Source organism: Panthera pardus, unplaced genomic scaffold (assembly GCF_024362965.1).
Source record: "Panthera pardus isolate Hobbes unplaced genomic scaffold, ASM2436296v1 HiC_scaffold_13, whole genome shotgun sequence".
NCBI lineage: Eukaryota > Metazoa > Chordata > Mammalia > Carnivora > Felidae > Panthera > Panthera pardus.
This window is the reverse complement of record NW_026526688.1, coordinates 118,447,226-118,468,750: the sequence shown is the minus strand read 5'-3', so window position 1 is coordinate 118,468,750 and position 21,525 is coordinate 118,447,226. Positions and strand designations below refer to the sequence as shown.

The 21,525-nt window shown below is 43.3% G+C and overlaps 2 protein-coding genes and 1 pseudogene across 2 annotated transcripts in view; 2 read left to right on the top strand and 1 right to left on the bottom strand.

Moving 5' to 3' along the window:
• Window positions 1-8,003, bottom strand: part of TACR3 (tachykinin receptor 3) — a 94,084-nt gene extending 86,081 nt beyond the window's left edge. Inside the window, exon 1 of the mRNA XM_019416298.2 lies at window positions 6,698-8,003. Within this exon, the coding sequence (XP_019271843.1) occupies window positions 6,698-7,245 (548 nt within the window). The 5' untranslated portion in view covers window positions 7,246-8,003. The remainder of the gene's footprint in view (window positions 1-6,697) is intronic.
• A 3,177-nt stretch (window positions 8,004-11,180) lies between these two features.
• Window positions 11,181-12,016, top strand: LOC109247592 (translationally-controlled tumor protein-like; annotated as a pseudogene).
• Window positions 12,017-13,088: 1,072 nt separating this feature from the next.
• Window positions 13,089-20,048, top strand: LOC109265113 (uncharacterized). Its single transcript, XM_053900707.1, is given in 3 exon segments — window positions 13,089-13,404; window positions 13,545-18,257; window positions 18,358-20,048. Coding segments are annotated over 3 exon segments (6,720 nt in total).
• The last annotated feature ends 1,477 nt before the right edge of the window (window positions 20,049-21,525 follow it).

Below are 21,525 nucleotides of genomic sequence, written 5' to 3'. Positions count from 1 at the left end.
GAGTACACTTAACTTATGAAGAATTGGCAGAGGGGAATTTGAAATGGTGTACTGTGTTCAAAGATTTTGTGGCAAAAATATAGCATCATACATTCAGGGACTTGAAAGAGGATAGAAGTGGCTGGAACAGAGCTTAGGCAGCTGAGTTATCGTACGAGATTAAATTGGACAGGTCAAGAAATCAGTCATTATTGTCTGGCTTAAGAATATTCTTTTTCTCACATGAGCAGTGGGAAAACATGGTAGGAGTTTTAAGCAGGGGTGAAGAATCATGTTCTTAGATATGTTTTAAAAGCATCATTCTTTTTTTACAATAGGACCATGATGGTAGCTTGGACTTGGGAAGTGGAGACAGAGACAGAGAAAAGGTAATAGACTTGGGAGCTATTTGAACAACTGAATGGATCCTTGTGCTGTGTCTTGAAATGGGGAACAGTGGAAGAGGAAAATGTTTAGAGGTAAGATAACATGTTTGGTGGAGTTTAAGGAGCTTTTCAGACATCCAGGTGGAAATCTCAAGTAGATAATTGAATATACATGACCAGAGCTTGAAGAAGGTTTAGATACAGGACTTTCAATTGTGAGCCAGTTACTTTTTGAGTTTTAAACCAAATATACATATTATCTATTAAAAATTAAAGAACATTATAGAGTAAGATACATTTCTAATTCTCATATCAAATAATGTCTAAGATTTATAATTTGTTCAATAAATGTTTAGTAGTTTGTTAAATTAAAAATGACATAATAATTTTGGGCACCTGGGTGGTTCAGCCATTTAAGTGTCTGACTTCTGTTCAGGTCATGATCTCACGGCTTGTGGGTTCTAGCCCCACATCAGGCTCTGTGCTGACAGCTGGGAGCCTGGAGCCTGTTTCAGATTCTGTCTCCCTCTCTCTCTGACCCTCCCCCACTTGTGCTCTGTCTCTCTCTCAAAAATAAATAAACATTAAAAATTTTTTTAAGTGACATAATAATGTGACATTATTTTAGTAATTTAAGGAAAGAAATCTATATTTATGCATGTGTATAATTTACTGTGCACCAGAGTGTGTGTATGTATATCATACATATATGTGAGATATATATAAATATATCACGAAAATGAGAGTTGGATATTTGGAATTTTTGCACTGTGCATATATGCCCCTTAAAATGAATGAGTGACAAAATACATTGCAATAAAAGACTGGTATAGAGGATATATAAGGATCAGAGATTAGGGGCTGGAATAAAGATGATTTGGAGAGTTTTAGCTGTGTATTACAACTTTGAGTTACCTGCTTCCCAAGGTATATCCAAAGTTCAGGTGAGGAAAATACTTCTAGCAGAAATGTACTTTATCCTTTCTTATAATTTCTTCAGTGCATCAAATCTGGCCACCTGGAAACTGTCCAAATAGAGATTTGGTTCCCTGGAGACTTCATTCACTGAATTCTGCTTTGGCACATGCCTCTAGCTCACCCAGAGGAACACTTAACAAACATCTGTAGGAAACCTGCTTTTGCATTGTGACAGTGTGGTTGAGGACAGTGTCCTCTTTATTACCCATACAAAGAATTTCTTGAAACTCAATACTAGAAATCCCTTAGCCCTTAAGGAATGTGTATGTATTGTTTTTATAGATAGTGTAAACTATATTACTAATTGTATTCTTTTGCATGTATATTAAGAGTCTCAGACATATTTCAAGTTCACCTTTCATAAACAATTAGGACTCTTTCTTTCATAAATGATAGGACTCTATCCATGTTACAACTTCACCCTGATTTTGTTTGTATTTTCTCTCTTTATTTTCTCCAGTCTTAATTTTTAATTCATTTATATTTATCTACTGTATAGATTGTTATGCATTTTTATAATCCAAAAGAAAACCAATTTGATAATAGAAAAAAAATGGTAACTCTTTATTCAAAAGTGAAAAATAAAGCCATGGGTTTAGATGAGTTTACTTGGGGAGAGAGAATAAAGTTAGGACAAAATCAGGCCCAGGATTTAGCATTGAGGAACCTATTTCTTTAATCACTACATAGAGGCAGAGAATCAGAAATACAAGCATGGAAGACAGGCCAAAGAAGAAGGAGGGGACCAGGGAAATTGGAAGCCGAGAAACAGTAGCCACATGATAGGTGGTAGGCACTACTGAAAAATCAAGGAAGTTGAGGACTGAAATGCCCCCTGGATTTCACAACAAGCCTCTCTAGATAGAGTGTTGGGAGATGAAATCAGATTTAAGTAGCTTGAGGAGAAAACAGGAGGTGAAGAAAGGGAGATACAGAATGTAGGCAACCCATAAATTTATGTTTGTTAGACATTTTAATTTTTCTTCTATCAACTCTTTATGACTTTGGTTCTTTTCATACAGTACTATATGTTCTTATTAGTGTGTAAGAATGTGTTATATATTTTAAAGGTTTTGTTTTTACACTAGGTCTGTTAAATATGCTGCAAACTCTTTTTCAATATATTCTTTCCCATTATGGTGAATATAACCTTAATATCAACTGGAGTTCTGCTAGTTATATAAGAGCGCTTGTGATGACATATGCTGTGATGATCTGATGTTTTACCCATTCGATTAATGTATATTTATTGCTTTCACCATGTGCTCATGACTAATTTTGTAAGAATTTGCAGTATAGGAGTGCCTGGGTGGATCAGTAGGTTAAGTTTCTGACTTTGCCTAAGGTCATGATCTCACTGTTGGTCAGTTTGATCCCTGCGTAGGGCTCTGTGCTAACAGTTTGGAGCCTGGAGCCTGCTTCAGATTCTGTCTATCTCTCTCTCTCTCTCTCTCTCTCTCTGCCCCTCCCACACTCCACACTCACACTGTGTCACTGTCTCTGTCTCTCTCTCAAAAATAAATAAACATTAAAAAACTTCAAAAAAATAATAATTATCCATACTTGGTGTGTCCCTGGATTTCAAGAATATAAGGTATTTTTTGTTATTTTGTTAATGTTTTTGGACAATTAAATAAAACATACTGAATTAGTTCCTTAAGGTTTCCAGGTAAGAAACAGTGAATGTCATTTTAAAAATTCTTTAATTAAATATTCCAATTAATACTGGCCTATGAGCTTGGAAATTGTCCTTTACTATATATTAATAAACCTTCCTAGAGCTTCTAACTTGATCTCAAAAATGCACTTAGAAAATGGAAGAAAATATTTACTGTTTTTTAATATTCCCATATATCAAGTAGATATGCCATAAATGAATCAAATGACAATATTTTTATATATTTCCAATATCTACATTCTTAATTAAAACAAAGGTCATATATATATATATGATGTGTTTATTACACATGTAAGAGATATAATATATATATAGTTATATAGTTTATGTACTATAAATAAGCACTGAATTCTAATTTAAATGAAAGTAATAATTTTTGTCTAATTAAAGTCTTCAATCATCAGAATTCCTTAGGAGCCGTAATAGCGTAGAGGCTGAGAATAGCACAGGCCCTTGAGTGGATTACAGTGGTTTGAATCTCAGCTTTATTGTATGATCTTGGGAAAGCTTAGCATCTTTTAGATAAATGTTATATTTAAATGTTAAAATTCAAAATGGCAAATTTGGGAAGGATGGTGAAGAGAAACGGTGACCTTGTTGGCAAAGAATTCCAGTATGTGTGTGTGTGTGTGCATGTGTGTGTGTATTATGGGTGTGTAGGGATGCTGAAGTAGCCTTCCAGGCAAAAGGAAACTTTGTAGAACTGAAAGATGGTTTCTAAGCCAATAAAAACTGTTTTGCAGATTTCGAATAAAGCAGAAGGTAATGTGTCTCAGGATGAGACCAGAACCTGTGATCTCACATTCAGATCATTAGTACAGATACTAATATTATACAAAAAAAAAAAAAAAAAAAAAAAGTCGAAGTAGAAAGCAAGCAATTCTCTCAGTGCAGAATGAGTACCAAACACTTAAAGAAATACGCAGTGCCTTTTATTCAACAAAATGTGTGACCGTTACCGTAAGGTTCGGTCACTTTTATGAAATACAGGTGTTCATTAAGGGATTATCTACAATCAGGTCTAAAATTTCCAAGTTCATAGGAGATTGCAAGCATTTTGCTGCAGCTGAAGAAAATCCATTTGTGCCTGTGTCAAAGCTGAAATAGTTTTTAAGCTCAGAAGATCTTTTGATTTTATGCAGAGGGACAGAGTGAGTTAAATATGTTTTCTATTGAGGCTGGGAGGATACAATTCAGTTTATATTAAATGAGGGTAGAAAATACAATTCAATAAGACAAGTGTTCACACTGCAGTTTAAATGATGTATTCCTTTCTCAATAAGAACTAATTAGGGAACTAATAACCTTTGTGATTATTTCAAGAAAGCATTAATTATACAGGAAAATATGATTTCTGTGAGTACATACTGTTACCTATGTTCTATATGAAGTGGAGAGTCTATGCAGCCATAACCAAAGGCGCCACCACTCACCTGAAATATCTCAGAGGAGGTCAAGCATGTAAACTTGAATCTATAAAGTAATTGTAAATATCACAGGACTACTTTTCCAGTTCATGTTTGATAAGACACTAGTGCAGAAAGATTCTGTGGAACGGTAAACTTTGGAAAATCTAATAACTTATATGTCCTATTTTATTCTAAAAATTTTCTTAATGAGGTTTTTCTGTATTTCTGTATTTGTTTTCATCAGTGGTCTACCCAAAGTCTTACTATAAATTACAGTTTTTAAAAGATTTTCAGAATCTGAGCTGAGCATGCTTCAAATTTTGTTGCAAATTTCATGCTCCATAAATTTTGTATTGTTTTGGTGATTAAATAATGTTTCTACTAAAGAAATAGTAATGAATAGTAAAATATTCATTCATTTCAAGCCAGTGACTGAAATAACATTACATTATCAATCAAAGTAATTCCAAGACCACTTCAGATTTTGTATAAATGGAAAAATACCCCTTTTGATCCCTTAGGCTTGAAACATCAATTTCACACACACTAAATTTTCATCAAATTTCATAATGAATTATTAATATCTCAAGAAGAATATTCAAGAGAATTTTATAACATGATATGCTAATGTCCCTCCTGATCACATTAAAAGTCACATGCTTACAAGTAATGGATTAGAAAGGAACCCAAAACAAAACAAAAAGGCAGATGCTCAAACCAAAGGAACATTCATTTATATCTTGGTAGAGTAAGGTCAGAGGCAATTTCTCCTGTTCCTCAACTTGGAGCTGATTTTTTCAGTTCCTTCTTTATACTCACTTCTGACCCCACAAAAGTGAACAGGTGAGATACATGTAGACGACCAGGGATAAAGGGAAGATTAGCAGTTTCAGAGGCTTTTGAAAAATGTGATTTTGTGCTTATTTATCCTCATTAGTGGCAACTAACCATTGCTCTTTCAGTTTAATCCTCTAAGCCTAGCATGTGAAAGTAGTTTGTGCTCACTGTTTCAAAATGGTAAATGCAGAGGATGGATTTACGGAAAGAATTGGTTTTGTCTTATTTTTTCTCATAGTAGTGGCTTCATGTAGTGAGAATATTGTCTCATTTTCTTTTGAAACAGTTTTGTTGCTATAGAAAGAAGCTCACTTTTCTTTTCAAAGTTGAGGACATTGAGTCTTGAAGTTAAAGTCACTTCACCCCCACACATCCCCCGTGAAGCTGCCAATCACAAAACAGGGACGGGATCAACTGTTATTGATTTTTTAGAATAATATTGAATTAGAGTATAAACAGCTTTCAATAATAGGTAGGGGTTTACCATTGTCTTGACACAAGTATGCATAGTTCATAATGTTCAATAGGAGAGAGCAAATACAAATACTAAAAATTTAGATACCAGAGAAGTATTGGAGCTTCTTTTAATTGCTTAAGAATCTCAGAATCCTCACTGTAGATGGGGGAACATTCTAAAAAATTACCTTAAGTAGCTATGTATAAAGTGGTGTGTATTGTTTTGTAACCATTTATTATTTGGGATTTTGTTGTTGTTGTTGCCCGTTATCTGAAACATTAGATTGTATGTAATCTTGCAGGCACAGGATGTATCCAGTTTATAGCCTCCCCAGATTATTAAAAGTGAAATCTAACCCACGACCCTGTAGAAACTTATAGCATACAGCAATCTTTTGGAGAGGTATTATTACCTCTGATGGATGTTCCATGACTGGGAGGCCAAACCACCATTGGCTTTGGAGCAAGGATAGAGAATAGGATGGGTGGGGATGAGGACCAGCAGACCAGAGAGAGGAAGGAAGGATGGAGGGTGACTCATTGTCCATTTCTCTGACAGAATAGTGACTAACGAGAGAAGGAAGACCAAAAAATACATTTTACAGAGAACGTAAGTTTTGCAGCAATTGTTTGCATCCATTTGGGAAAGCTCGTATTAAGTGTTTCTAGCTGAGTTTGTCCTACTTGGAATGACAGACTTTCCCTATCTCTCTCATTGGTCTTCTCAGTCCCTCCAGATGCCATTAATAGAGATCAGGGGGCGTTGAGGGAGAATGGGGGAAGCCATGGAAGCAGAAACTGGTTCAGCCAGTTGGGGCATTATCAATGTGTTCGTGACTTCTTTTTCCAAGAGTTCTTTCCTAGTCCCTTTCCTTTTATCAAATCCATCTTGTCACCCTGTCATTGGTAACATTGTCCCACTGCCCAGCTTTTCTCTCTCCCTTCTCCCTCCTTCCTCCCTATTCTCTCCTCACCTGTCCACGGCAATGGCCGTCATAGAGTAGATGCTGGCGAACACCGCTGTGATGGGAAAGAAGTTCTGGAAGCGACAATAGTTGGCGCCGAAGTACCACTCGCTGTGAAGCGCATAGATGAAGTTGACCAAGGTGTTGAAGGCAGCCATAGAGGCGTCGGAGAAAGCCAGGTTCACGAGGAAGTAGTTGGTAACGGTCCTCATGCGTTTGTGGGCCAGGATGATCCAGATGACGATGAGGTTCCCGAACACCGCCACCGCCACAACCACGCCGTATGCCAGGGACCAGAGCGCGATGCGCCAGGACGGCTGCACGAACTGGTTGGTGAGGTTGGCCCGGGGTTGCGAAGGCGCCGGGGAGGCCGCGGGCAGTCCTAGGGCAGAGGACGAGGCCGAGAGGTTGCCAGCTTGGACTAGCAGGTGCAGCCACTCACCCTCAGCCGCCCCCGGAGCGGCCCCTGCCGCGAGCGCAGCGCTCAGGTTCCCGGGATCCGCGCCCGCCATGCTCGCGCGGTCGGTCCAGTTCGCGGCTGCGGGGAGAGAACCCATCGAAGCTAGTCTGCAGCCCCGATCTCCCCACTCACGGACGCCAGCCGAAGGTCTTCTCTGCTTCCTGGTCCCTTTGCTGGTGGGCAGACCTCAGCTCCGCCTGGAAGCAAGGTAGAGAGGCTACCGCAGCCCTTGATGGTTAAGAAATGCTTTGAGCCAGCAGGTGATGGGTAATGGGGGAAGCACTTTTTCCGAGGAGTTTGCGTCTCTAGCCGGCAGGAAGGATGAGACAGTCGAGAAGCGAGTTGTTAGGAGCTGTCACCTGCGGGGAACTCCGGGATCGCCCCTGCTCGAGTTCCCGGGCACCGGCTGGATCACTGAGGTTCAGGCGCTGCAGCGGGCTTTATAGTCTCTTACAGTCCCGGCTTTGGTGACGTTGTGGGGGCCGCGGAGCTGACGAACCCCTTCGAGGGCTACGATTGCACTCCTTTCCTCCGTCTCCCCTTTTGCATTTCATTCATTCGCTACTGGTAGCCGCGCAGCAGGCGCTCGGCGCGGTGAGACGCTCTGGAAAGACTGCACTTTCTCAGCTGTAATTAAAATCTGTATGAGATTGTTTTTCCTCTCTTAACTTCAAGATATTTTTACTGAGGTCTGTGTTCTCAGACATCTATTATGGGCTGCTCGTTTCTAAACCAATTAAACTATTCACCTCTAGGGCGAAGGCACGATGCGGAGAGATTTGTCAGAAAGAGCTTGTGTGGCTATTACCTGCCGCAAGCTGGGGGCACAGCTAGACGCGCATTTTGTTAGGTGTCACTGGCTCTTGGAATTTCTCCCCACTTGCTGCTTGTTTATGTTCTCACGTACCAGATCCCTTTTCCTCTCGCTCCCATTTGCAAAGTCTACCCGTTTCTCCTCTTCTAATCTCCGTCACCAGAAACCAGTCTCCTCCGCCTTCCTCCCTGGCAGAGACTATGGATTCTCCTGTTGGAATGCAGTTACCCACCGAGGATAGATCATCGATTTTCTTGAAATACGATGAGGAGACTTGCATCTTTTCATTTCCCTGGCGTGAACATATCTTGTAAGCAACTTAAACACGTTCATTTGGTTATACGGCTTTGGACATTTGGCGCCTTGGTTTTCGGGCCTGACGTGAGGACACATTGATAAGGATGCATGACTGTAACCTTAGTGTCCTGTGCAGACCAGAGGGCCTGACTTCTGAGCTTTGGCTGGCAACATGTGAGCAGCAGGGCTCTGTAGGGTACAAGCAAGAGGAAGTAGTCTGTGCTTAGATGGATGTTACAGGCAATTTATTAGTATGTTCCAGAGCAGAAACTCTTCTTTATTATTTTCTTGGGGTCAGGAATAATGGGATTTAGGGCTAAACATATTAGCAACTCCCCCCAAAACATTGAACTCTTTGAAACTCAGTTTTCTCATTTGAAAATGAATATTTAAAAAAAATCAAATTTACATAGTTATAATTATATGGAGCAAGTAGTCTCAACAACAGGAGGCAAGAGGGAGACCTTAATAAATGTTAGCACCCTTTGCTGTTGTTATCATTGCTCATTTTATCTAAACGTTTTCAAGTAAGATAGACTAGCATAGCAAGTTTTACTTGCTTCAAGAAAATGTAGTGTGTGATTTGTGAACATTCTGTATTCTTTAGTTTCCTGGTGTTAGAACATATTTCTCAAAAACTGCAGTGATTATTGTTCTCTTTTTATTTTTTTGATGCTTATTTTTTAAGAGAGAGACAGAGTGTGAGTGGGGGAGGGGCAGAGAGAGAGGGAGACACAGAATCTGAAGCAGGCTCCAAGCTGTCAGCACAGAGCCAGATGCAGGGCTCGAACCCATGAACTGAGAGATCATGACAGGAGCCGAAGGTGGAAACCTAACAGACTGAGCCACCCAGGCACCCCACTGCAGTGACTATTGTACAAATAGACTTAGGATGATTGGTAATGATACTGTTTTCCTTATTGTAATTTTTATGATAAACAAGGTACTATATAGAAATAAGTTTGAAGCAACCTGATAATAAATATATTATACAACTCTGCTTCAAAATAAATGCATGCTGAAAATGATAATTATCAAGTTATTATTTACTATTTCTTCTCAGTGAGGCCTATGAAAATATGTGATAAATCATAAGTGAATTTGATAGAGATTCCACATGTCTTGCTTACTAATTCTAAACCATTTTCTTTTGAAAGGCAGATTATTTCTTTCTGCCAATTCACCATTTAGAAATTACTTGAGTTACAACTGAAAACTTCTTTCTTCTCTAATGAAATCAAGGAAGAATTAAAAAAAATTTTTTTTGTATGACATGCACCATTCATCAAATGAGTCATGTGGTGACTTGGTAATAATTATGCATATTTTGATCAAATATTTAAAGTTGTGAAATTGCCTACTTGTGTAGAAATCCATTCAGTTTACTCTGTTGCTTTACTTATCATGTCTGTGATTTTGCCTTTATTGGACTTTGCCATGAGTGGAAATGATATGAAAAAAAAGTGATAATGATGGAATTAGAAGTACTTAACAATAAAAGGGGTTTAATGAGTTCTTTCAGAGGAAGAGAGGAATCCAGGACATGGCTTTCCTTTTAGAGCTACCTTCTATAGAATCTATCTGTTTCCCCATAGAGGATTTATTGTTCATTCATTGCTTCAGTCATTCCCCTCATCGGTATTGAGTATATTTCCTTCCAAGAGCTGTGCCAAGTCCTAGGAATGTAGCAGGTAAAACTAAAGATATAAGCCAGATATGAACCCTATCCTCACTGAGCTTGTAGTCCAACAGTATTTTTAACATTAGAGCAAGTATTATGAATAGTGGAATAGGAAGGTATAGAGAAAAATGGGAGTGTGCAACTGAACAAGAGGATGTGTTCATTGAATTCTGGATTCTGTCAACTTCTCTTAAAGAATTTCTTTGTGAGGAAAAGATATTTGTACCTCTCTGTTTACTGTAGCATTATTTACAGTAGTCAAGATATGGAAGCAACCTAAGTGTCCATAGATAGAAGAACGGATAAAGGAGATGTGGTATATACACACACTGGACTATTACTCAGCCATAAAAAAAAAAAAATGATATCTTGCTATTTGTGGCAACATGGATGGCCCTAGAGTGTATTATGACAAGTGAAATGAGTCAGAGAAAGACAACTACCGTATGATTTCACTTAAACATGGAATCTAAAAAACAAAATAAAACAACAAAAAAGCAAGAGCAGACCCATAAATATAGAGAACAAATTGTTGGTTGCCAGTGGGGAAAGGGGAGGATGGGCAAAATGGGTGAATGGTAGTGAGAGACACAGGTTTCCAGTTATGGAATGAGTAAGCCATGCAGGGATGAAAGGTACAGCTTTGAGAATATAATCAGTGGTATTGTAAGAGTGTAATATGGTGGCAGACGGTAGCCACACCTGTGGTGAGCATAACCTAATATATAGAGTTGTTGAATCACTATGTTGTACACATTGTATGTCACCTACACTTCAGGTAATAAAAATTTCTTTGTGAGGATGAAATGAAATGCCAAATAATAGACTTATCAGAAGAGTATGACTTGAAAAGTGGGAAGGCTTAGAAGATAATGGCTAAGAAAAATTTCTTAGCCTTCTTCCTAAGACAATTTGATGAATAATCTGCTTGTTATAGCTCCAGAATCTGAATCCTGCCCCTACCTGAATACAGTCTGCTGGTATTCCTTTTTCTCTTACCATAAGAAAGCCAAAAGTTTTAGTCTTGGACTCCTGAGGGAAGGAGAAGGGGCAGAGGAAATGTTAACATAGCAGAAGGCATCTCTTAAGAGCCTATACTCTTACATTCAAAACTTGGGAGTGTGGCTTTTCTGTCCCCTTTCCCCTCCTCCCCAGTGCTGCTCAGGCTACATCATGCTAGTTCAGACCTCTGGGTGCCTGCTGAACTAACACCACGATGGCTCCTCTCCAGCTACCATCTATGATCATCCACCAGGACTTCATCAGTCACGATGAGATGTTCTCTGACATCTACAAGATTCAGGAGATTGCGGACCCACTGTGTCTGGAGGTGGAGGGGAAGATGGTCAGGAGGACAGTGAATAACATTGATGACTCACTTACTGGTGGAAGTGCATCCACTGCAAGGCCTTAAGGGTGAAGGTACTGGAAGTACAGTAATCACTGGTGTTGATATCGCCATGAACTATCACTTGTAGGAATCCAGCTTCACAAAAGAAGCCTACAAGAAGTTTATCAAAGATTATATGAAATCAATCCAAGGCACACTTTAACAATGGAAGCCAGAAAAAGTAAAATCTTTTTTTTTTTATTTATTTATTTATTTTTTTTTTTATTAAATTTTTTTTTTCAACATTTTTTATTTATTTTTGGGACAGAGAGAGACAGAGCATGAACGGGGGAGGGGCAGAGAGAGAGGGAGACACAGAATCGGAAACAGGCTCCAGGCTCCGAGCCATCAGCCCAGAGCCTGACGCGGGGCTCGAACTCACAGACCGCGAGATCGTGACCTGGCTGAAGTCGGACGCTCAACCGCCTGCGCCACCCAGGCGCCCCAAAAGTAAAATCTTTTATGACAGGGGCTGCAGAACAGGTCAAGCATATCCTAGCTAATTTCAAAAGCTACCAGTTCTTTATTGGTGAAAACATGGATCCAGATGGCATGCTTGCCCTGCTGGACTACCACAAAGATGGTGTGACCCCATATGTGGTCTTCTTTAAGGATGGTTTAGAAATGGAAAAATGTTAATGAATTTGGCTGTAACTTTGGATGTATCACCCATTGTCATAACTGGCTAATCCTCTTCCTCCACACAACACTAGAACTTAGATGAATGGGACTGATGTCATCTGGAGCTCTTCAGTTATTTTGACCTTGACTTATTTGGAATGGAGGCATTGTTTTTAAGAAAATTAAAAAAAAAACATTTTGTGTGGGTTTGAGAGGCCTAAGAAAATTAAAACTTAAAAGCTTAAGTTACGGGAAACCGAAACCTAACCAAGCTTAACCAGCTTGTTCTGCTTCTGTACAATTGCTTGGCGCGCCCGTGTATTTCTGATCAATCATAGTTGCCTGGCATATCCGTGTATTTCTGATCAACCATTGTTACTTGGCACATCCGTGTATTTCTGATCAATCATAGTTGCCTGGCATATCCGTGTATTTCTGATCAACCATTGTTACTTGGCACATCCGTGTATTTCTGATCAATCATAGTTGCCTGGCATATCCGTGTATTTCTGATTTCCCCATGACTTGTTTGTACCTGTCTATAAAAGGGGTGTAAAAACCTCTCTCAGGACCTCTCGGCGTCACCGGCAACGAGGGCGCAGAGGTCCAGGTTCGAACCTGCAATAAATGACCCTTGCTGCTTAGCTTTGACTCTGGACTCTGGTGGTTCGTTTTTGGGGGTCTCTTAGACTCTGGGCGTTTCATTTGGTGCATTGGCCGGGAAGGCCCCCCCCCCCAAACCCACCAGACCTCAAGTCAACGGGTCATTTCTGAGACCGATCGGTGAGTGAGCCGGCTCTATCTGTGTCTGTGTCTGTGTCAGTTGTCTGTCCGTTTCTGGCTCTCCCGCGCGGGATCTGTATCAGTGACTGACCTAGCCCTGGCGGACGCGCTATAGGGAAGTCAGTCGGGACCAGTAGGAGACGTCCTCTGGCTCCCGTCTGGGGCACTATTTTGGCCCATCAGAACTCTGTTCGGGTTACGGACACCCGCTCTGTATCTGGTCTCTTCTCCAAGGCACTTTCTGTTTGCCGCCGCGCTTGCGATTTAACTTATCTCCTCTCCCCTGCAGGTATATCCAACTCACTTCCGGAACATAAACTAACTTGGCCCATTTATTTCCTTCTTATACAGGCTATGGGACAAAACCAGAGTACACCTCTCTCCCTTCTTCTAGCTAATTTCAAGGATGTTCAGGCTAGAGGCCATAACCTAAGCCTGGACATCCGCCGGTCAAGACTCATCACTTTCTGCCGGTCTGAGTGGCCCACTTTCGGGGTGGGATGGCCTACTGAGGGCACTTTTTGTTTGCCTATAGTTGCCAAGGTAAGGGCCAAAACCCTCCGGCCAGGAGAGGAAGGCCACCCAGACCAGGTTCCCTACATTCTCGTCTGGCAAGATCTTATTGAGGACCCTCCACTCTGGATGTCCCCCTTCCTTTCCTCAGGGTCCTGTAAGATTCTCGCGGCCCGCTCCACTGGCCCTACCAAGCCGCGAACCCCCTCAGCACCCCTAAATCCCATATTGCCTGATAGCCAGGACCTACTGTCCCTGGACCCTCCACCCTATTTACCCCCTCCCCTTGCACCCCAGGCCCTGCCCGCAGCGGCCGCCCCACCGGTTGCCCCGCTGGTTGCCCCTCAAGGGGAACCGGGGGGGGGCGGGAAGCGGCAGCTGTGCCAGAACCAGGAAGGCTACAGGCAGCGGCCACACCAAGCCCTATTGAAAATGTAACCAACCATGAAGGGCCAGCAGGCCGAACTCGCGGGCGCACTCAGCGTGAAACAAGCCCTCGCTTCCCCGACTCCACTGTAGCCTTACCCCTGCGGGAAATAGGACCCCCCGATGAAACAGGCAATCCCCGACTCCAGTATTGGCCCTTTTCCACCAGTGACCTTTATAATTGGAAAGTTCAAAACGCTCGGTTTTCTGATAACCCTAAAGATCTTATAGCCCTCCTAGAGAGCATAATGTTCACCCACCAGCCTACCTGGGATGACTGCCAACAGCTTTTGCGAATCCTGTTTACCACGGAGGAGAGAGAGAGAATTCAACTCGAAGCGCGGAAGCTGGTCCCCGGGGAAGACGGTCGACCCACTGTTAACCCTGACCTCATTAATGCAGCATTTCCCCTAACTCGGCCTGATTGGAACTACAACGTGGCAGAAGGTAGGGGACGACTGCTCATTTATCGCCAGACTCTAATGGCGGGTCTCCGGGCTGCAGCACGCAAGCCCACTAATCTGGCCAAGGTGTACTCGGTAGTACAAGGTAAGACAGAGAGCCCTGTCACCTTCTTAGAGAGATTAATGGAAGCCTTTAGGCAGTACACTCCCATGGACCCTGAGGCTCCTGAAAATCAGGCTGCTGTTGTAATGTCGTTTGTAAACCAGGCTGCCTCTGATATCAAAAAGAAACTCCAAAAATTAGAGGATTTAGAAGGGAAACAGATCCAGGATTTACTCCGCATTGCTCAGCGAGTATATAATAATCGGGACGCTCCAGAGGACAAGCAGCTCAAAGCTACCAGGGAAATGACTAAAGTTTTAGCCGCCATAGTTCAAAAGGATCAAGGGCCCTCAGGAGAACAGAAAACTTGCCCCCCTAGGCGCCCCCTAGACAAAGACCAATGCGCCTACTGTAAAGAAAAAGGACATTGGATTCGTGACTGTCCCAAAAAGAAACAACTGCACTCGGGGTCAAAGCCATGGCAAACCAAAGCGGCCCCCATCCTATTTACCCAGAACTCAGAATAGGGGAGACGGGGTTCGGACCCCCTCCCCGAGCCCAGGGTAATCCTACAAGTGGAGGGGACCCCTGTGCAATTCCTCGTGGACACAGGAGCACAGCATTCAGTACTCACTAGCCCTCATGGAAAAATCTCTGATAAGTCCTCCTGGGTCCAAGGAGCTACAGGAACTAAAAAATATTCTTGGACCACCCAACGAACCGTGGATCTAGGGACAGGAAGGGTAACCCACTCTTTTTTGGTCATCCCAGATAGTCCCTGCCCCTTGCTGGGAAGAGATCTCCTCACAAAAATGGGAGTTCAAATTCACTTTCAGCCCGGAGGGCCTAAAGTAACTGACTCCCAGGACCAACCCATCTCGGTCCTCACCGTACGACTGGAAGATGAATATCGGCTTCACCAAACTTCACCCTTCCCGGAACAGGATATTAGCTACTGGCTCCACTGGTGTCCCGGAGCCTGGGCAGAAACCGGGGGAATAGGGCTGGCAAAACATCGTCCTGCTCTATTCATAGAAGTTAAGCCAGGGGCCGACCCCGTGAGGGTCAAGCAGTACCCCATGTCAGCAGAGGCCAGGCTGGGCATTACCCCACACATCCGTCGTCTTCTCGACGTCGGAATCCTTAAACCATGCCATTCGGCATGGAACACCCCTTTGTTGCCTGTGCGCAAGCCTAATAGTAGAGATTATCGGCCAGTACAAGACCTAAGAGAGGTCAACAAACGGGTTATGGACATACACCCTACCGTGCCTAACCCTTATACTCTTCTCAGTACCCTCAGCCCAGACAAACGATGGTATACTGTTCTTGATTTAAAAGATGCCTTTTTCAGCCTGCCCTTGGCCCCCAAGAGCCAAGATATCTTTGCATTCGAATGGGCGGACCCAGAAAGAGGCATAAATGGACAACTCACCTGGACGCGACTTCCACAAGGATTTAAAAACTCCCCCACCCTATTTGATGAAGCCCTCCACGAAGATTTAAGTGAGTACCGGAAATTAAACCCAAATGTGTCTCTCCTACAATATGTAGATGACCTCCTTGTTGCAGCCGAGACCCGAGAAGCCTGCCTCGTGGGGACAAAAAACCTCCTACAGACGCTGGAGAACCTAGGGTACCGCGCGTCCGCTAAGAAGGCCCAAATCTGCAAGCCTGAGGTAATATATCTGGGGTACTTACTAAAAGGAGGACAAAGATGGCTCACTGATGCTCGGAAAGAGACTGTCCTCCGCATCCCGCGACCCAACACGCCTCGACAGGTGAGAGAATTCCTGGGGTCTGCGGGATTCTGCCGATTGTGGATCCCAGGTTTTGCAGAAATGGCCAAACCCCTTTACGCAGTATCTAAAAACCAACCATCCTTTGAATGGTCTGCGGAAGCAGAGCAGGCATTCCAACAGATAAAGAGAGCTCTCCTATCGGCCCCAGCTCTAGGACTGCCCGATATCTCTAAACCTTTCCACTTATATGTAGATGAACACCAAGGCATAGCCAAGGCAGTGCTAACCCAGCATTTAGGTCCATGGCCCAGACCAGTGGCCTATCTCTCAAAAAAACTGGATCCTGTAGCTGCAGGATGGCCCCCTTGTCTCCGGATAATAGCGGCTACAGCCCTAATGGTTAAAGATGCCGATAAGCTGTCCCTGGGTCAAGAGTTACATGTCACCACACCCCACGCCATCGAAGGAGTACTCAAGCAGCCCCCCGATAGGTGGATGAGCAATGCTCGGATGGTCCACTATCAGGGACTCCTGTTAAATCCTTTGCGGATCACATACACCCCTCCCCGGACTTTAAACCCAGCTTCGCTGCTACCCGACCCTGACCTGGACTCCCCACTCCATGACTGTGCCGACATCCTAGCACAGATCCATGGAACAAGGGAAGACCTACAGGACCGGCCATTACCTGATGCTGAGGTCACCTGGTTTACTGACGGAAGTAGCTTCGTCCATCAAGGACAGAGGTATGCAGGGGCAGCAGTGACATCTGAGACTGAAGTGATATGGGCAAAAGCTCTGCCCCCAGGGACTTCTGCCCAAAGGGCAGAACTAATTGCATTAACCCAAGCATTAAAAATGGGGCAGGACCGCAAAGTGACTATATATACGGACAGCCGGTATGCCTTTGCTACGGCCCACATACATGGGGCAATATACCGTGAGAGGGGACTACTCACTGCTGAAGGCAAAGACATCAAAAATAAAGATGAAATTTTGGCCCTATTGGCCGCTATTTGGGCCCCTAAAAAATTGGCCATAGTACATTGCCCGGGTCACCAAAAAATAACTGATCCAGTCTCTCGAGGGAATAACCTCGCTGACCAGACTGCACGCCAGGTAGCACGAAACCTCATTCAAGTACTCCCTGCGCAGCTACCAGACCCAGGGCCCCGAGATTTACCCCCACAGCCTGAATACTCAGAAGATGATCTTATTTGGATGCGCAAGCTCCCCATGACACAAGTTACAGATGGATGGTGGAGAGACTCTAGAGACCGCCTTATCCTTCCCGAAAAATTGGGCCACGCAATCCTGACAAAAATACACCACTCTACCCATTTGGGACCCCGAAGACTTCAGGATCTCTTCAGACAATCTCAACTGGTATTAAAGAATATCTCTGACCAGACAGAAAGGGTTGTGACAGCCTGTTCTACATGTCAACTCCAAAACGCGCACCCACATACCACAGCCCAAGGCCACCGAAAAAGAGGAACCATACCAGGAGCCCACTGGGAAGTGGACTTCACCGAGGTAAAGCCCGGCAAATACGGTTATAAATACTTACTAGTGTTCATAGACACTTTTTCAGGATGGACTGAAGCCTTCCCAACCAAGAAGGAAACGGCGCAAATAGTAGCCAAAAAGATCCTAGAGGAAATCCTGCCCAGGTATGGTTTTCCAGTCATGATAGGGTCAGACAATGGACCTGCATTTGTTTCTAAGGTAAGTCAGGGATTGGCTTCCGTACTTGGGGCAGATTGGAAATTACATTGTGCCTACCGGCCCCAAAGCTCAGGACAAGTAGAAAGAATGAATAGAACACTAAAAGAGACCCTTACTAAATTGACTATAGAGACTGGCGCTAATTGGGTAGAGTTACTCCCCTACGCTCTGTACAGGGTTCGCAACTCCCCATACAAGTTGGGCCTTACACCCTATGAAATCATGTTTGGCAGACCCACACCTATTATACCTAATCTTAAGTCAAACCTTATTCAATTAGACCGAGATAACAGCCTCTTGTCTTCTCTTAGGGCTCTTCAGCGGGTTCATGAGGCCGTGTGGCCTAAACTAAAAGAACTGTATGAGACAGAGCTCCCACCCACTCCTCATCAGTATCGTCCAGGAGACTGGGTCTTCGTCAAGCGACACAGGCAGGAGAACCTCGAACCCAGGTGGAAAGGACCTTACCAAATCATCCTGACGACTCCCACTGCCATCAAGGTAGATAACCTCCCCACCTGGATTCACCACACCCACGTGAAACCTGTCGACCCGCTGTCTGACTTCGTGGGACACACTGATAAGATTACTTGGACTGTAAACCGGAGTAAGAAAAACCCCCTCAAATTAACCTTGCGCCGTGCCTCCCCTAAACATGTTCAAGATAGTAACCCTTGTCCTGCTAGCCCTCAACCTTAAACTCCTAGAGGGAGGACTAAATGCCCCCGTTGACAAACGGAAATTGTATGAAGCTCTGTATGGGAGGCCCTGTGATTGCAGAGGCGGCATAGTTAGAACCCTTACCCTGCCACATGGTAAAAGACTAATAGCCGGCTCTATAGGAAAAGGTGGTCACTATCAGCAAATATACACTCAAACCCAAGACTGTGGGACCACAATTGCTTACTTAACCCAGACCTATGATATCACAGGACCCCAAAAACAGCAGTGGTTATGTGTTGACAAACCTAAACCCCTGCCCCCCACAGCAGAATGCCCTTGCTCTACTTTCCAGGAATCAATGCATAGTTCTTGTTATGACTCTTATCAGCAATGTATGGGGCCAGGCAATTCCACAACCTACTTTACAGCTATCCTACAGAGTGTCAGGGCAGCAAAAGCTAATGATAATAATATGCAACTTCAAGCTGGCTGCCATGGCTCAGTTGGAAAAGCCGTCTGCTGGAACCCACGAGCCCCCATACATGTGTCTGATGGCGGAGGACCCCAGGACACTGTCAGACAGATAGAAACGCAAGCGAAACTTAAAGAAATTGCAAAACACATGTATCCACAGCTTAATTACCACCCCCTAATTCTCCCTAGGCACGACCCTTATGAATTAGACCCTCAGACAATGTCTGTCCTAGAAGCCACTTTCTTACTCTTAAACATCTCTAACCCGAGTCTAGCCCAAGATTGTTGGCTTTGCCTATCCCGGCGGACTCTCCGACCCATCGCCATCCCCACTGAAATTAATATCAGCATAACCAATGACTGTATACCTTCCTCCCTACTTGACCCCTTCTCTGTTCAATTCATTAGCCCATTCAATGCCTCGTGCTTTATAAATAACCTTACCTCCCAGAATGACAACATAGATGTAGGAATCATATCCCTTGCCCAATGCCACCAGTACGTCATTATCAACTCCTCGTTATGCAGTACCAACACCACCGTTTTCGTCTGTGGAAATAACCAAGCCTACACTTATCTACCTCATAATTGGACTGGAGTATGTATCCTGGCCACCTTACTGCCAGATATTGACTTGGTTGCGGGAAAAACCCCCATGCCCATTCCTAGTCTAGATTTTGTAGCTGGCAGATCCAAACGAGCTGTGGCTGTTATCCCCCTCCTGGCAGGCCTAGGAATTACAGGCGCATTGACAGCCGGGACAGCAGGATTAGGAGTCTCTATACACTCCTATCTGCGACTTTCTCGGCAGCTAATTAACGATGTCGAAGCCTTGTCAGGGACAATCCAGGATCTGCAAGATCAGCTGGATTCCCTAGCAGAAGTGGTGTTACAAAATAGAAGAGGGTTAGATCTGCTAACCGCAGAACAAGGCGGCATCTGCTTAGCCCTACAAGAAAAATGTTGCTTTTATGCCAATAAATCGGGAATAGTTCGGACCAAAATTAAACAGCTCCAAGAGGACCTCGCACGCCGACGAAAAGAACTAGCCGAGAACCCACTGTGGTCAGCACTCCATGGGTTTCTCCCTTACCTTCTCCCCCTTTTGGGCCCCCTACTAGGCCTCCTCCTCCTTTTTACCATCGGCCCTATTATATTCAACAGAGTAATGAACTTTATCAGAGATAGATTAAACACCATTCAGGTTATGGTCCTTAGGCCACAGTATCAGCTCCTCGATATGGAAAGCGAGCTTGATTAAGTAGCACTGTAGGACCCAAGATTGGGTCCTCAGGTACTTGAGAAAGGGGGGAATGAGAGGCCTAAGAAAATTAAAACTTAAAAGCTTAAGTTACGGGAAACCGAAACCTAACCAAGCTTAACCAGCTTGTTCTGCTTCTGTACAATTGCTTGGCGCGCCCGTGTATTTCTGATCAATCATAGTTGCCTGGCATATCCGTGTATTTCTGATCAACCATTGTTACTTGGCACATCCGTGTATTTCTGATCAATCATAGTTGCCTGGCATATCCGTGTATTTCTGATCAACCATTGTTACTTGGCACATCCGTGTATTTCTGATCAATCATAGTTGCCTGGCATATCCGTGTATTTCTGATCAACCATTGTTACTTGGCACATCCGTGTATTTCTGATCAATCATAGTTGCCTGGCATATCCGTGTATTTCTGATTTCCCCATGACTTGTTTGTACCTGTCTATAAAAGGGGTGTAAAAACCTCTCTCAGGACCTCTCGGCGTCACCGGCAACGAGGGCGCAGAGGTCCAGGTTCGAACCTGCAATAAATGACCCTTGCTGCTTAGCTTTGACTCTGGACTCTGGTGGTTCGTTTTTGGGGGTCTCTTAGACTCTGGGCGTTTCAGGTTGTCTAAAAAATGCATTTAAACCAATTTGAGAGAAAGGCTCTTAGTTTAATACATATTTAAATCCATTCTGTGTAGTGTCCTGGAGAAGCTAGAGCCCGGTTGTAGACTACTGCTAGAAAGCATAAGACTGCCTGAAGAAGTGAAAACTACTTCTGGGGCTGGAATATTAAAAAACAAAAACAAAAAACAAACCAAGAACCAAAAGTCTTAATTCTGAGTTCAAGTAAAGGGAAAGACCGTGCTCATAGCTGGGTGAACATTTGAAGTGGATTCCTTATACATGTCATCATCAACAAACAGAAGTAGTTAACCCTAGAAGAGATTTCCAAAAGAATAAAAAGAGACTAATATAGTAAGAAAAAAAAACCTCTGGGGCGCCTGGGTGGCTCAGTCAGTTGAACGTCTGACTTCGGCTCAGGTCATGATCTTGCAGTCTGTGAGTTCGAGCCCCATGTCGGGCTCTGTGCTGACGGCTTGGAGCCTGGAGCCTGCTTCAGATTCTGTGTCTCCCTCTCTCTCTCTGCCCCTCCCCCGCTCATGCTCTGTCTCTCTCTCTCTCTCTCGTCAAAAATAAATAAACATTAAAAAAATTAAAAAAAACAAAACAAACAAAAAAAAACACCTCAGGAGTGTGTTTGAGCACATTTAAAACCTATGCAAATGCATGAAGATGCCAGGAAATAAGCCAAGCATGGTATCATGGGAGATGTTAATAGATTTTACATAATAGTGATTAAATCTTGATTTGCCTGCATAAATGTTAATATAAAGTATGATCTTTTATGTGAATGTTATTTATTCCTAATGACAAAGAAATATTTACCTATTTTGCTATGCTAATAGATTACATT